This window comes from Theropithecus gelada, chromosome 2, assembly GCF_003255815.1.
Source record: "Theropithecus gelada isolate Dixy chromosome 2, Tgel_1.0, whole genome shotgun sequence".
In the NCBI taxonomy this organism is placed as follows: Eukaryota; Metazoa; Chordata; class Mammalia; order Primates; family Cercopithecidae; genus Theropithecus; species Theropithecus gelada.
The window spans coordinates 134,765,319-134,782,705 of NC_037669.1; the positions used below are offsets into that span (position 1 = coordinate 134,765,319).

Consider the following 17,387-nt stretch of genomic DNA (forward strand, 5'->3'; position numbering starts at 1 on the left):
AAAGATCGCTCAGTCTGCTGTGTGGGGAATAGATTGGAAAGGGACAAAAGTAAAATTAAGGAGATCACAAAAGAGACTATTGCTAATCCAGGTGAGAGGAGAGTAGCTTACACTTGTATGATCCTGGTAGGGATGGAAGTTAATGATGCATTCAATATAACTTTTGGAGGTAAAAGTGACATAACAAGCTAATGAATGGCATGTAAGTGTGAGGGGAAGTGAGGAATCAAAGCTGATGTCAAGTTTCTGGCATGGTGGTATCATTTATTAAGGTGGATAAAACTGGGAGAAAATGAGCTCTGGGGAGGGGCAAGTGAGTGAAGGTGGCAGCTGGGACACAAGGCTTTCAGACATCTGAATCTGAATTTTCAACCACCTGCCAGATGTCCCAGTGGACTTGTCTTTTAGACAGTTGGATATCCAACTGTGAAAGGACTTAGGCCAGGAATATAGATTGGGACATCATCAGCATACAGATGATGAAAACCATGTGAAGACTGAAGCAATCTAGGAAGAGAGTTTAGAGAGGAAATGGTCCCAGTTCCGAATTGCATCCAGAGAGCAGCCAAGAAACAAAAGAATCTCAGAAAGTGTAGAGGGCATCACAGATATCAAGAGAGTGTCCAAGAAGGAGAGAGAAAGGAATTGTATGTGCTTTGGTAGCCAAATCAAGATAAGTGTCCATTCAACAGGGCAACATGGAAAGAGCAGTTTTAATAGAGTTTTAAGGGCAAGGTACGAACAGAAGTAGGTGGAGGAACAAGAAGGAAAGAGTAAAGAAGGAAGCATAGCATGTGTAGAGAGCTGTTTTAAGCAGTTTGGTGCTGAACGGATTGGTAAGTGGAGGGATTGTAGAGATGAGTAAAAATGGAAGCCTTCGGAGCCTGTTTGTAAATTGCTTGGATGATGCAATAGAGAAGTTAAGACTGATGAAACAGACGAGAGAAGAGGTGGTTACATACAGAACCAGATCAATTAGTAGATTTGATGGTGAAAAGAAGAATGCATCCTTTTTAACAGCTTTTAAATTTTTTTCAGTAAAATAAGAGATGAGGCCATCAGCTGAAAGTGAGGTGGGGAGAGGGAGGAGTGGGAGGTAGGATATTTGAGAAAGAGAAGGTTTGAAATGAAAGGCTCAGAGAAGGGAGCATGAGCTTCCTAGAGAAATACGACAGGATGGTCAGGCAGTGAGGAGCATCCATATGGGACCTAAGGTTGTGGATCTGAAGTAAAGCAGAGATCTGATTTTCTCCAGCTTCAATTTATGATGCTATGATGGAATTCTTCCAGGCTTGGATTTTTTTCTCTTGGTTGAGTAGTAGTAAAATACTGAAATGTTTCGAGATCTGGATTTGAGAAGATGGAGGGTAAAGATGCACATGAAAAGAATAAAATTTTAAATGCTGAAAGGGAAGCATCCACTCATGAGAAAACCAATTTGGGAAACAGAAAGATGGTCTTTAGAGACCAGAAAAAAAAAATGGTTATTTTCCGAGTGAAGAAAATGATGGATTTGTGCTGAGTTTCTCTTTATAAGAACCCTCTGCTTCTCCTCATAGCCCCAATACACACTCTACTCTTCACCTTGAAAAAACAGAACAGGTACACCCACCAAGCAACTGGCCAAGGTTAGGACAACAGCCACTAAGGTAAGATGAAGTTAACTGACCATGGCTATGTTTACAGCATGCTCCGTGGATAAGGCTTGCAATGCTAGGTAACACCAGGAGAATTTTCAGCTTAAGCACAAGATGGATTTTTATCACAGTTTATGTAGTATCAGTAGACTCACACTCCTCCACCAGAGCCACGATAGTTCATCTGGGATTAATATGACTAACATAAGAGGAGAGGTTCACACATGAAGAGTTCTTGAGAGAAATGGCATGGCTTTTTACAAGCATGACTTTTATTGTTGCCTTAGGACCACTGAGTTTGGAAGTTCAGCCAAATTCTAAACTTTGCCTCCCTAAATACTATTTCTACCTTCATTTGGATTCATTTCTTTCCCTTAACAGATATACATCAGGGCCCCTCATTTAAACAATTCTGTACACACAACCCATTATATTAAGTGATTGCATATGATTTCGTAAATGCATTACACTTAAGTGACAGTTCTATTTACTATTAAGAAACAGATTTCTTTTCATTGTTATACACTGGTCTGTTGTTTTATAGTCTTTCTTTTTAATCCTCTTATCTCCTTTAGAAAACTATTACCTTTACTCTTGGCTAATTAATATACACTATTCATACCTCCCTAACCACTGTCCATAGACACTGTACTTATACTGTACATATGCTTTTTTAACAAATTTAAATTGGCATAGAAATGTTTTGTCAGTTTAGTTGAAATCCTGGTTTATCACATGTATTATATTTCTTTCATATTTCACAAGCCAGACTGTCCTATAATGAAGCATGTCAATTTTACTGCTGTCGTGAACATTCCTTCACAGTTAGCCAGATGTTCTGCATCAGTCAAGGAAATTAAAAAAAAAAAAAAAAAGAAAAACTTTTAGAAAATAGTTAACGAAATAACTCTATTCCTGGGGGAACAGAGGTATGCAATCCCTCTGCAATGTCTGTTCTAATCTAATAGTGGTTGGGTTCTTTTCTTAAATAATCAGTGCATGAGTAAAATCCTTTTCTTTTTCTTTTACTGCTATCATGGAGAGTGTGTGAATGCCAACAAACACTGGGCACTATACTATTAGAATAAATAACACCTCTTTTTGTACAAGAAGAAAGTGTGGTAACCAGAAACTCATGAGTGGGGTTTGAATCCTGCCTCCACCACCTACTTACCAGAGCTTTTATCTGACTCCTCTGTGCCTAACCTTCTTTACCTGCAAAGTGCAGAAAATGGCAGTAAACACTTCACAGGGATGTTATGAGATTCAAAAGATATAACACATGTAAAGTCCGTGGAGCCGTGATTGCCATATAGTAAGAACTCAATAAACAGTAGCTGGTACTATTTTATTGCACCTCCTCTGCAAGACCCCTCCAAACAAAATGAATGACTCCCTCAGCCATATTCCCATAACCTTTCGCAGATGTAAATAAAGATGTCAACAACAACAAAACCATTTGATTTCAATGTCTTTCAGCCTCTCGTAGGCTGGGGGATCAGGCTCTTCCATTAATGTCTGCATGTCCCAGCACCTATCATGGCATCATGGCCTGACGCGGAGCAGCTGCTCAGTAAATGTTTTGAGACTTCATATTCTCAGTCATGATAAAAGTTTTTTTTTTTTTTTTTTTTTTTGAGACAGGGCCTCACTCTGTTGCCCAGGCTGGAGTGCAGTGGCACAGTGACGTCTCACTGCAGCCTCAACGTCCCAGGCTCAATCAATCCTCTTACCTCAGCCTCTCTAGTAGCTGGCACTATAGGTGCCCAACACCACACCTAGCTAATTTTTATATTTTTTTGTAGAGACAGGGTTTCGTCATGTTGCCCACGCTGGTCTCAACCTCCTGGACTCAAGTGATCCACCCACCTCAGCTGCCCAAAGTCTGGGATTATATGTGTGAGCCACGGCGTTTGGCCAGGTTTCATTTTTTGAGAATGACTTTTATTTTCACAAATAGCCCAACATTTGTCTGAGCCCATGTGTATTATAAAAAGAGACTGCTCAAACTGAATAAAAATTTCCAAGGTAAAAGCTAGGTTTCACTAAAATAATGAACATTATTTGCTTGTGTGGCTCACAAATATACACTGCAAACGATTCCAAAAGACGTATCTAAAAAGGTTTTGAGCAGAAGCTGTGTCACTAAAATGCAAGTAGTCATGCACGCTTAACACTCATTTCAAAATATAAATTCTGGTTTTGACCTTAAAAAATCATAGCAATTTAGATATCTCAATACTAGACATACCAAGAAAGAGAACAATCGGTGACACTATCAGCTTTTAATTTTAGAATCCTGAAAGTTGCATGTGGATTGGCAAAAATTTTGGTTGTAGGGACATACTACCCTTTCCCCCTTAGGGATTCCATGAATATGGAGTAATTTCTATGTTTTCTTTTTAATTCAGTAAAAAAAAAAACCTATTTCCTAAAATCTAATTATGTTCCATATTTTTTATATTTTTATCCTACATTCAATGCAATTTTGGGTTTGATGCCTCATTTCTGGATCTGGTAATTTCTTCTGCCAATGGACAGTCTACTTTGTAACCAACCCAAAGTCCTCATGCTGCATGCAATCCCCTTTCTTTATAGGCTTTTGCTAGAACTGAGAGTAGCCTTAGATCACCACACCCTCTAGTGCTGATTTCATGCAGTAGTTCTCAGACCTAGTTTATGCAAGAGTCCCTGGGGCGCTTGTTAAAAATGCAAATTCCTAGGGCCTCTGCAGATTTTGCAAATGATATTCGCTGGGATAGTCCTGTCACTTTACATCTTTGACAAGTTATCCTGGTAGTTCTGGGGCAGAAGGTCCCACAGCCTCCTCTGATAAAACATCAAAACAGAGGCAAAGGCAACTGAGATCCAACTGACTTAGTTTGAGTCACATCTCTACCACAGACATGATCGGGGAACTGGGCAAGTCATTAACCTCACTACAGCTTGATTTCTTCATCTATAACTGGGAAAGAATCCACCTCCCTCATAGGGTTGTTAAGAAGGTAAAATGAGATGATTCATTTAGTTCAACACCTAGCAGAGCACCTGGAACAGAATAAGTGCAGCTAGAAAACTATTACTTCATAAACTACAAGGCTGGGCCCAAATCACCTGTTTAGTCTTCGCTTTTCTGGGTGTAGATATCTTTGTGGCTCTGCCCTCAATTTTTTTCAATTTTTAGCCTCCTCAGTAAGAACTGAGTGCTATGGTCTATGTCTGATCAGGGCCCGGGTACCTCATTATCATCCTATGTGTGTGTCTAATTATTCCCTGAATGGGCACACATCATTGCACCTTTTCATTTCATCCTCATTAGAGTGCTCCATTGGCCCACCTTGTTATTTCCTGTCTCTTCACTAATGTCCCTTTTTTCTGCTCCTTCTTTCAGTCTTCACATCTTCTTATGCCTATTTCTTTCTTCATCATATTAAATCCTTCCTTTTATGCTTGTTCCTTTCTACACAACTCATTACACACCTCCATCTGTGAACTTCATTATTCCATCCCATTTCTATCTCATCGCATCCTCATCATGCACATGTTATTAGCTCCTCTATTCATGCTTAATACTGCATTCTTTCTCTCTGCTTCTTATCTACCACAACCTGCCCTTTCCACCCTCCCATTTAATGCTCCCATTTTTAAATCACATTACACACCCCCATGCCTTTATCATTACACTCATCTATTTATGCATCTCATTGCACCATTACCCACGCACATTTTTCTGTGCATTTCTGTTTGTACATCTCATTATGGCCTCATCAAGCATGTGCATGTCATTATTCCCCTTTGAAATGTTCATGTCCAGGTTGCATTACATCTCTTTATGTTTGCATCTCACTAAATCCAGTGCTCCTAGGTTTGACAACAAACTAACAAAAACAGACAGGTAAGTATGTTACCTGATTTTAGAAAACTAAATATGTTTCCCAGGCACCTAGCATTAGTGTTTCTTAAAGAAGTCATTCTTTTCAGAAAGATTTACATATATTTATCTAGCTGAGAGACAAAATCACTATATTTTACATACATAAAAAGGAGCTTCTTATTTTGCTTGATTTGAATTATCATCATTATCACTACTTTTTTTTTTTTTTAGATGGGGTCTCACGATGTTGCCCAGGCTGGTCTCAAAATTCCTGAACCCAAGCAATCTGCCCACCTCAGTCTCCCAATATGCTGGGATTACAGGTGTGAGCCACTGTGCTTGACCATTATCACTACTTTTTATTATTTCTCCACAGTTTACAAAGTAGGGCAATTATCCATTAATTGATTGTGGCAAAAAGTCACTGAAAGAGACAGGTTAGGAATCAGTCATTTTACACTTTGAGGAGTGCATTAAAAGCAAAGAGAAATTAAAATATTTTCCCAAGAACTGCCAGTGAATGGCAGTGGCAGGGCTCAAACTCTGATCTTCTGACTCCAAAACCTATATTCTTCGTTCTGTACCACTCAGCACAAAAACTCTTATTTCAAAGTATCCTCTCTGTCACTTAGCCCGTGCTGTAATAATTCCCTAAGATACAACTTGCTGTCAGCATGCTTTGTTTTGTTTGGTTTTCTAAAACAAAATAGAACATATTTCAAACACTTAGTATTTTAGACCTGTTTCTTTATCTGCAAGTTTGAAGAGCTAAAAGTTAAAGAAACTGTAACATGGAGCCTTCTAACAAGAGAAAGGAGAAAGACTTTCACCACCAAGGCCAGCCTCACACAGGCAAAAGAAGGAGACTCCTCTACGGGGAGTTTCAGGGGTACCAAGAAAGTCCACACACACACACACGCAGAACCTTTCTTCCTCACAGATTCTAACCCTTGCTAGTCTCTTTGCTTCACTCAACTGTGTTCTCTGCCTCATTTTTACTTTTCATCAAATTATGAAATACTCATAAATTCAGAAAAGTACAGAAATATGATATCCATTCCTGCCACAGATAGATGTTTATATTTCTTCCATATTTGAATCAAATATCTCCCTTTACAAAAAGAAACTGTTGCAAATATTCTCCTGAGGTTAGTGTGTATTATTTCCATGAATGTTTTTGTACTGTTGTTTTAAACTTTTACCTAAATGTTATCAGATGGCACATATCTTTTGCAATGTGATTTCTGACTTAATGTTATGTTTTTAAAATACATCTGTTCATACATGTAGAGCTAGCTCGTTCAGTTCGGCATCTATAAAATTTTCCACATGTAAATAGACCATAATTTACTTTCCTTTTTTGAGACGGAGTCTCACTCTGTTGCCCAGGCTGGAGTGTGGTGACCTGATCTCAGCTCACTGCAACCTCTGCTTCCCAGGTTCAAGTGATTCTCCAGCCTCAGCCTCCTGGGTAGCTGGGATGACAGGCGCGTGCCACCACGTCCAGCTAATTTTTAAATTTTTAGTAAAGACGGGATTTCACCATTTTGGCCAGGCTGGTCTCCAACTCCGGAGCTCAAGTGATCTGCCTGCCTCGGCCTCCCAACATGCTAGGATTACAGGCAATGAGCCACTGTGCCTGGCCAAGCGTAATTTACTTTATCCAGTTCTCTACTGAGGGGTGGTTCAACTGTCTTACAACTGCCTCCATGACTATTACTTCACCAGTGCTTAGCTCTCTGCTGTGTGAAGTGACTAAATGGAGACATTTAAAATTCCAGCATCATGGGAAGAAATACCTTCTCTCTAAGTTCATAGTAGAGTCAGTTTTATTTCCTCTGTAACTATTCAAAGTAGTAAACATTCAACAAAAATGAAACTTTTCTTTTTTCAAGACAGGGTCTTGCTCTGTTGCCCAGACTGGAGTGCAGTGGTGCCATCATAGCTCACTGCCGCCACGAAGTCCTGGGTTTAAGTGATCCTTCTACCTCAGCCTCCTGAGTAGCTTGAAAACAAGTTGGCAGAACCTAGTGAAATTTAGAATATGAATAATGTTAAATTTTTAATGTATCATGCAAACAAAGTTTCTGGGGCATAGCAGATTATTATTATTTACTTAGCAACAAATAACCTCCTAAGTTTCCTTTTGCCTCAGTTGTTAACCCTGGGGCAACTTGATGAGAACCAGATGTCATCTTACACATCCTAAGGTCTGTACTGTAGGCAAGGAACCTTGACAATATGAATTTGAGTATTTACACAGGGAGTGGAACAGCTGTCCCTGACAGGAGGGAACAAAAATCTTTGCTCCTTGGGACGGGGTCTGGGTTCTTACTTTTACCCTTTAGAATGTAAATAAATCCCTCCAGGACGAAGAGAAGACTAATGTCTTCAACCTGACAACCCAAGCCCCAGTATCCTGGTCTCATCCCCACCTTAAAATGTAAACATACATCTGGGAAAATAAATCTCTCTAGATTGTCTTTCACTTTCTAATCAGTCATAAATTTACTTCTAAAACTTGTTTTTTTAGCCCAGGTCCCAAGTTTCAGTAAAAATTTGTTCAAAAAGCCCTAACTGTGCAGAAACACAAAAATATTTTCACAGCCCTACACTAATACACTATGACACAGCAATTCCACTCCTGAGTGATTATCACAGAAAAATTTTTGCTCACATCCACCAGGGAACATGTATAAGAATATTCCATAGTTACATCGTTGTGTAAATGCAGAGGTGGGGGCACCCTTGGTGCCCACACTAGGGAAATGGTTAGGTAAAATGTGGTGGGTGGTGGATGCACACCATTAAATCACTGTGCTGTTGTAGAAGCAACAGTTGGGTAAATACGCATACAATATCATGTAGAGATATCGAGTGAAACAAACAAGAAACCAAATGAAACCAAATAGGGTTCACAGCATACCATCATTTGCAAAAATGAAAAATAAACATTGCTACATATTTTTTGAGAATACATATCCATTCCAAGACATGTATCAAACCCAAAAGGTGAATACTTATATAAAGGGGAGGTTGGAGAAACAGTCTGAGAATTAAAGTGGTATCAGGGATAAAGGAAAAAAAACAAAATTATAAGAATAAGAGAAACACCTTGCCTCCAGCAAAATAACCTACGTGGCTAGGAGCATGGTTTTCTCGCTATCTGATTTCAAAAGAAAGAAAAAAAAAAGCCTCTCCAAATTAGTTCTTTAACATCAGCATCCTCTGTAGTATAGTGCCACATAATAGACTTAACAAATAGTACTAAATATTTGTTTAATGTAGGTGGCCGTAATCAATTAGAAAAAGAAAAAAATCACTGCAATTCTTTGCTTTGCGCCATGAAAGGAGAATATGTAAGTGCTGACTCTAATTGCTGAAAGTTCTGTGATTACATTTTACTGCTGAACCACTGTAAAAATGTTAAAGTTTTCTTGACCTTTTGAACATTGGTAGTGTTTTGGCCTTGCTCCCCCTTTAATAATTTGCTGGTTTTAATGATCTAAAATTTCAAAGAAATTGGATTTATAAAAAAGATAATTGTGGTTTTATCGAGCATTTATAAAACTTGTTACATAGCTTCATGCAATTTACCACCTTTATTTTCTACTCAACTCATACACTTCCATTAGATTTTTCATAAACCGCTTTACTTAAACTCTTGTCATGTTAACTGCCAATATCCTGTAGTCAGATTATTTTTTCATGATTTTTAGATGAGTGTGATTTTGGTGAATTTGACTTTTTAAATTTTATCATATTTGTTAGTTCTTAAATTATTCTTCAGAGCTTCTCTCTGAAGTGAATCAAACATAGTGTTTTCTTCTAGCCACTGGGACCCAGACCCATAGAATTGCCATGATTTTCCAGGAAGAAATTCAGTTCTTCCCAACACATAGGGACTCAAAGAATAGAAATGTAAGTTTATTTAGTGATCTGTAGTGATAGTGAGGAGTTTGCCACATTGGCCTCATATAGTCATGTATACCTCGAGTTCCCTTACTGGTTAGGCATAGAAATATGAGAGCCAATGGGACATAGCACATGCGTGGTATTCATGCAGAATACTGAAATGCACTATGAGTCTTTCCACATCAGTACCCCACTGCCTCTGCTTAGAGTCTGCTTCCCCATGGCCCACCTCCCTCTCCACCCACCCCAGCCTTCTGCCAAGTTTCAAATTGGGCCCAGTGGGTTCAATTTTCACACCTCATCGCTTCTTGCCATATTGCACAATTTGGAATAATAACATCTCTGATGTTTAAAAATGAAAACTTTGCTCCTGTGACCAGACTACCTGTTTTGTCATATGAAAAAGAAACTTTTTTCTTTTCTTTATTTCTTTCTTTATTTTTTTGAGATGGGGTTTTGCTCTTATTGCCCAGGCTGGAGTGTAATGGCACGATCTTGGCTCACCGCAACCTCCGCCTTTTGGGTTCAGGCGATTCTCCTACCTCAGCCTCCCGAGTAGCTGGCATTACAGGCACTTGCCACCGCACCTGACTAATTTTTGTAGTTTTTTTTTTTTTTTTTTTTTTTTTTTTTTTTAGTAGAGACAGGGTTTCATCATCTTGGACAGGCTGATCTTGAACTCCTGACCTTGTGATCCACCCACCTCCGCCTCCCAAAGTGCTGGGATTACAGGCATGAGCCACCACACCTGGCCTCTTTTTTCTTCTTTTGTAGGTCTCACTCTGTTGCCCAGGCTGCAGTGCAGTGGTGGGATCTCGGCTCACTGCAACCTCTGCCTCCCACATTCAAGCAATTCTTGTGCCTCAGCCTCCCAAGTAGCTAGGATGACAGGTGCCTGCCACCACGTCCAGCTAATTTCTGTATTTTTAGTAGAAATGAGGTTTCACCGTGCTGACCAGGCTGATCTACAACCCCTGACCTCAAGTGATCTACCCACCTTGGCCTCCCAAAGTGCTGGAATTACAGGTTTGAGCCACCATGCCTGACCCCCTGAAACCAAACTATTGTGGAAAAGAATGAGCATATGCACATGGAGCTTGACAAATTCCTCAAATACCAATCAGCAGACACAGATTAGCCATCCCCACAACTGCTTTGAAGGATACAGGATTAATTTTACAGTCAGTGCACACCAGAGCAACTTGGGGAGCTTGTGTAAAAATGCAGATGGGGTGCAGTGGCTCAGGACTTCTAATCACGGCACTCTGGGAGGCTGAGGTGGAAAGACTCTTTGAGCCCAAGCATCCAAGACTAGCCTGGGCAACATAGTGAGAACTCTGAACAGACAATCTGAAAAAGCTGGTGGTCTTGAGAACAAGTAGTCAACATACTATACTGATGAATTAAGACAAACATCGTTCTTCAATTATTAACACTTTATTCTAAAAACTTGTTAAATAAAATGAATACCTGTAATACCCATAGATATGCAGATATACAGATATAGATATAGATAGATAGATATAGTATAGATATAGAGAGAGATATATGTATTTTTTTAACAAATGTAGTCTGGAAAGTCTTAATGGTCATAGTTGAATAGACATGAACATTGAAAACCTAAATGTTACTGTTGATATAAATTAGAGATAAGATCTATGTGCTTCAGTTAGTAAAAATGTATAATGACTCATTGAACATTTACTATGGGCAAAGTGCCATACTATTTTAAAAAGCTGCAAAATAATATGGAAGTCAGTCTTCATGGTAAGAGCTTTAATCCAATTGAGAGCCAAAAACATCACACCGGAAGAAGCTTAGTAAGAATCACACCTCACACAAATGAAGCTGTATTCAGTTTCCTCTGTAAAGAATATTGCAGACACAATGAGTTACCTTCTCACCTCGTTGGACTGATGACTGTGTCTCCTTCATCTTTTTATCCATGGTTCCTGATACCAGGTGCTGCGAATACTGTGTTATATAAATTGAATCCAATACTAATATTTTTCACAAGTTGAAAAACATTTTTGAAAATGTGGCTGGATATTCTTTAAAGTCTCTTTTGCTAGTTTATTCATTCAACAAACAGCATTTCCTACCAGACACTATGCCTATAACAATTTAAGACCATATAAAGATCAATCATTAATTATATTCCCTAAGTAAGCTTATTTCACACCCTGGAATCCATATCATTAGCATCTGTGCACTGGAAATAACTATATAAACATAAACTTACTATTATTATGTGAAAATATTTGGGAATTTTTAAAAATTCTTGTTTACGTTTCTTAAAACATACTTGAAATATGTGCCTAGAGTGATCCTATTAACCACAGGCACACAGAGCACATGAGGCAATCCTATGTTTTGTATCTGTGCACAAATAGCTTTAGGACAGAATTTAAATGTGCCAAAACCCAAAGTTCTTCCAGATGTATGCTTTCACTGATTTCTGGAAAATTGCTTCACAGTACCCTCTCAAAGTACATAGACCACATTATAAAATCCAGAGGCCACTATGCACTTTTACAAAATCCACTGCGTTGACTCATGCTGTCATTTGTCAGTGAAATGATGTTGTAAATATTCTCGCATCTTTCTATGCTGCCTGGCTTAGACTTATTATAGAGTTTTCCAAATGCCTACCCTCATTAATGACTCTTTTTCTAAAACTGGAGAAATGCTCACTTAACCAAATGTTTAAAAATATTATTTTTTCCTCCAGTGAGTTTTAATCTTTTTGAATTAAATGATGTTTATCAGGAAAACCCTTCTTAGTGCATGCCTACTATGAATATTTATCCTTTTTTTTTTTTTTTTTTTTACATCAATGAAAATAGTTTGAACTTCAGCATTCTTTTGTGTTTTATTTTGTGTGTGTGTGTTTTGCTGAAGCCTGATTTGGAGTGTACTTGGGAGAATGTGACTCCTCTAAGTAGAATCATCACTTTCATGGAGAATCAGGCAAAAGGATGTCACTTTTTCTTCCTCTTCACGGCAGAATCTCAGTATTATTTTTCAATAATGTATAACAAATTAGCACAAACCTAGCAACTTAAAACAACACATACTTATTATCTCACAGTATTAGAGGGTCAGGATTTCAGTTGTAACTTAGCTGGGTCCTCTACTCAGGGGACCCAGGGCTACAATCAAGGTATTGGCTGGGCTGTTTTTTTTATTTGGAGGTTCAAATGGGTAAGGTCTGCTTTCAGACTCATTCTGTTTGTTGGCAGGAATCATTTTTTTGCAGTTGTAGGACTGATGACTTTGAACTCTTACTGGCTACCAGCTGAAGGCCTCCTTTAAGATCTAAAGGCCACCCATAGTCCCTGCGGTTCATAATGTGGCAATTTGCTTCTTTTAAGCACAGCAGGAGGGTCTCCCTATGCATCTGCTAGCAAGACAGGTGTGTGTGTGTGTGTGTGTGTGTGTGTGTGTGTGTGTGTGTGTGTGTAATAATAATGGGATTGATATCCTACCCCCTTTGACATATTTTTGGTCAGATTGCTGGGAGGTCACCTTAGGGTCTGTCTGCCACAATCCCATTAGAACTGAAAAATACTTAGACAGTAACTTAGAGTTAGATATAAGTTATTTTTATCACTTTTCTGGAGTCTAGTTATCTTAAAGAAAGTTTGTAATTCTCTAAACAAATCTATTTTTGTTCCCCTGTTAAAAAAAATAGGAGCCATATAGCAATTCTTGAGCAAGGCCTGGGGAAGCTGCAGGACCCAGAAGGGTGAAGAAGGTTAAGTAGGAGAGAGAACGACTGACCTCAAGCACATTGAAGAGGTCAAAAGTCCAAAAATCTAGATATCACTGGTTGTTGGTTTGTGTTTACCTGTTTTGTGATTTATTTTGCTTTGATTTTTCACAAATATTGGAAACTATATGTGTTTCATCTGTCTTTCCATTCAAAATGTGCTATTATCACCAACTTCAAAGTTCATACAACTACCATGGATATCCTTTAGCACAACACCTAAATTCTCTGAAGAGGTAAGCCTGCTTTTGGCTTCAGAAATTGAACACAGGAATGTAGTTTACCATCTGTCTGAAACTTTTAAAGTAACTTTTTTCCAAGAAAAATGTGGATTATACGCAACAAACAGAATTTTCTGGTCTCAGAACAGGAAAAATAAAGGAACCTTAAGTATTATTTTAAGTACTTTGTTTGCTAGTAGTGTTTGTGGTGAATGAAAAATTGATCCTTAATTGTGTGGGAAACAGAGAAGTGATCTGCATGGCAATGGCCAAGTACAGACATCAGAGACTTTGCAGTTTTGAAACTGATATTTATGAACATCTGCTTTTTCCCCGTAAATTTTAATATGGATTGTATCCTTTGAAACTCACAAAACTCCCAGGTGCTTCTTCAGTCTTTATCTTGGAAAACACACTTTTAAAAGAAAGTCTTCTTTTTTCCATTGAACATATTCAAAATCATTTTTGTCTAAACAATATTCCTAGATATATGGCACCTATTGGAATGCCTGCGATATGGTATTAAAGGTTAGCAACCCAAAATCTTGCAATCACCATGTCAAACCTCCAAAATGTCCACCCCCAGAACACAAGCCATAATAGTCTTAATAGAGGGTGCTGGAAAGTATCCATTTCTAGGCCCAGGGCATGCCTTTTGTTATTACACCAATATTTGTTTAGTGCTTGCTATGTAATAGGCACTTTTAGGTGCCAAGTTTATAGCAGCCAACATAACAGACAAAATATCTGTCCTCATTGTGTTTATGTTCCAGGGAGTGTAAATGTTCTCTTTAAAAATTCCCTTTAACTTTTTGTAATATCCTTTATATAGTTCATTAGTAAAAAAGCTTTGTGCTGGGTCTACAAACCAATGCTAATCCATTAATGATGCTGAACTGGACTCTGGGGGTATTGTGAAAAAAAAATAGACATGTTTCTGTTCTCAGTGAACTCATAGTTGGACATACTTCTCACCTCTGTCAAAAAATTTAGAACTGAGAATTAGGAGCTTTGGGATGCAATCCGGGTAGCCATTTGATCTTTTTCTATTTAGATCCCTTATAAGCAGTGCAAACAGTGCCTACACCCCTCAGCCTTGACAATTCTAAGAACTGTTCCTATACAGAGAGAAAATAAGAGTGTGTAGCCTAAAGGAAAGGAAACAAAATCACAGCTCAACAGAGCACAAACATGTGAATTGACTGGGTACATGCAAGGCCAACAAGAACATTAAGTCCCTCTTAGGAGGAGGAGCCTTTTAAGAATGCAGTGTCTGGTCATCCTATACCAAAGGATACAAGTCATTTACATAATAGGAAAGCCTCAGGAGGACAGTAGAGCTATTTAATTTGGTTAGGCTAATAGTTTTCCATCCATTTGCAGTCTAACCAAACCACCTCTGTCCCTGCCTCTTAAAGAGGAACGCATTGGCTTGGTGCCACGGGGCACATAAAACATGTGCAGTCTTCTTGGAGTGTCAATTCTACTCAACCATTTGGAGGAAAAAAGTTAATTAATTTACTGATAAATAATGTAATGCATTATCTTCCATTAAAACCAATTCAGACCAGGCATGGTGTCTCATGCCTGCAATCCCAGCCCTTTGGGAGGCCAAGGAAGGTGGATCACTTGAGTTCAGGAGTTGGAGACCAGCCTGGCTAACATGGCAGCACCCCGTCTCTACTAAAAATACAAAAATTAGCCAGGTGTGGTGGCAGGCACCAGTAAACCCAGCTGCTCGGGAAGCTGACACACGAGAATCACTTGAACCCAGGAGGTGAAGGTTGCAGTGAGCCAATATCGCACCACTGCACTCCAACCTGGGCAACAGAGTGAGACTCTATATCAGAAAAAAAAAAAAAAAAAGTAAAAATTTTAAAAAAAAATCAATGCAGCTTATATTAGGTAATAGAATGCAAAATTTGCATACACTTTTAGGATAAAGCATAAGAACTAAACAGTGCTGGAGCCAAGGTCTGAGGGATTAAGCCCCACCCCCATATTTTCCATCAGCTCCCTGTAAAGCCAACATAATACATATAATATGTATATATGTATGTATGTGTGTGTGTATATATATATTTTTTTTTTTTTTTTTTTTTTGAGACAGGGTCTCACTCTGTCACCCAGGCTGGAGTACAGTGGTGCAATCTCGCCTCACTGCAACTCCTGCCTCACAGGCTCAAGTGATCCTGTCACCTCAACCACCTGAGTAGCTGGGACCACAGACATGTACCACCATGCCTGGCCAATGTTTTTGTATTTTTGGTAGAGACAAGGTTTCGCCATGTTGCCCAGGCTGGTCTTGAACTCCTGAGTTCAGGCAATCTGCCTTCCTCCACGTCCCAGAGTGCTGGGATTATAGGCATGAGCCACCACGCCTGGCCAATAATATTTTTTGATGTGGATAATTCTTTCTCAATTTTGTATAAAATGTAAATCCCCCAGCAGCATGTCTTCCAACCACATTGCCACTTGGATATCCCTTCTTTTTAGAAAATCTGGAGCCACTGCTAGATGCAAGAAAATTCTGGGCCATTTCAGGCTCTGACACCTCAAACCCTGACACTCAGCCCTGGGGTCTGTGCTCACTCCCGCTGCATTTATGAATACTCTCATGGAAAAGTTTAGCTGAATGCTTTTTTTAAGGTCGGTCAAGAGAAATTTTTTTCAATGCTGCCTCTTAGTCCTTAGTACTGAGATTGAGCATTGACCATCCTGATCCACATCCCCTTCTCCCAGTCTCGGAATGTTAGGTAGCAGGCAGAGCAGCTTATGTTCTTTGTGCTTGTGTTCCTGACACAGGATCTGGACCAGGTGCAGCTCCATCTGGAAGAAGTGAGGTTCTTTGACGTGTTTGGCTTCAGCGAAACAGCAGGAGCATGGCAATGCTTCATGTGCAACAACCCTGAAAAAGCAACTGGTGAGAGACCCCTACCTGCTGATAAGAACCATTTGTGCCCCGCTTTACAGGGATCTGTCAGCTCCATTGTTCTAGGTGGCTTTCCTCTTACATAAACATCCCCAGTTGTAATAACGCCCAGAGTCATGTCCCTGCTTTGTGCTGAGAAAGGCATCTCACCAAAGTGGTCGTAGGATAAAAGGAAAACTTTGGGAGGCAGAGAAGCAATCCCTCACCTATATGTGGTTATCAAGGAAGCAGTATCAGTCATTTTGCCCTAAAAGTATTCATTTCATCCAGATGACCCTGAGGGTTAGAGAGAAAAAAGTGTTCTGTCAAGCTGTGTTCCTTGAGGAAATGAGACCACACTAAATGAGTGAATCAGCACACAGACCACGTTTTCTCATTTAATCCCTAACACTGTTGCTTGATGATTAAACTGTGTAAAAAGTGAAGCATTAAAATAGTAAGAAATTGTCTGAGAAATGACTTCATAGCTGGTTATTCATTTTCCACTTCCTTTCTGCTGCTCAAGGTATTTGGTCTACTGACCTTGCCTAAAAATAATTGTTAGCAAATACAAGTCATGCCCTATGCTAAACGTATCAGATACCTTATCTCATTTAATCAGTCCTTGCAATACTCTTATGAGGAAAATACTGATATTATCTCTGCTTTACTGATGAGGAAACTGAGGCACAGAGAGGTGTGGTAACTGCCCAAGGTCATGAAGATTAATTAACAGCAGCAGAATTTGAATGCAGCCTGACTCTAGAACCCATGCTCTTAACCATTTCACCATTCTGCCTCCGGGTTACACTTGGCTCAATCCAACCAGTGGAAACAGGTTGCTAATAAGCCTATGTCCAAAAAGTTATGCTGTCATTGGAAGTGAAATATTTCATCACTAGTGTGCCCTTTGAGAGGAGAGAGCTCTCAATGCTGACACAGCTCAGAAACTGCATTTTGGACGACAAGAGCAGTGTTAAAAAGACTGTTGAACACAAAGCCACTTTGTAGATGAGCCATCCTCTAGACAGCCATTGATTATACCACCTGTACCTGG

The 17,387-nt window shown here is 39.2% G+C and overlaps 1 protein-coding gene across 3 annotated transcripts in view; it reads left to right on the forward strand.

Moving 5' to 3' along the window:
* Window positions 1-17,387, forward strand: part of VEPH1 (ventricular zone expressed PH domain containing 1) — a 246,174-nt gene that overhangs the window by 202,096 nt on the left and 26,691 nt on the right. For all 3 annotated transcript variants that reach the window (XM_025377014.1, XM_025377016.1, XM_025377017.1), the window contains one exon: window positions 16,225-16,342. In XM_025377014.1, coding sequence (XP_025232799.1) covers window positions 16,225-16,342 — 118 coding nt within the window. The remainder of the gene's footprint in view (window positions 1-16,224; window positions 16,343-17,387) is intronic.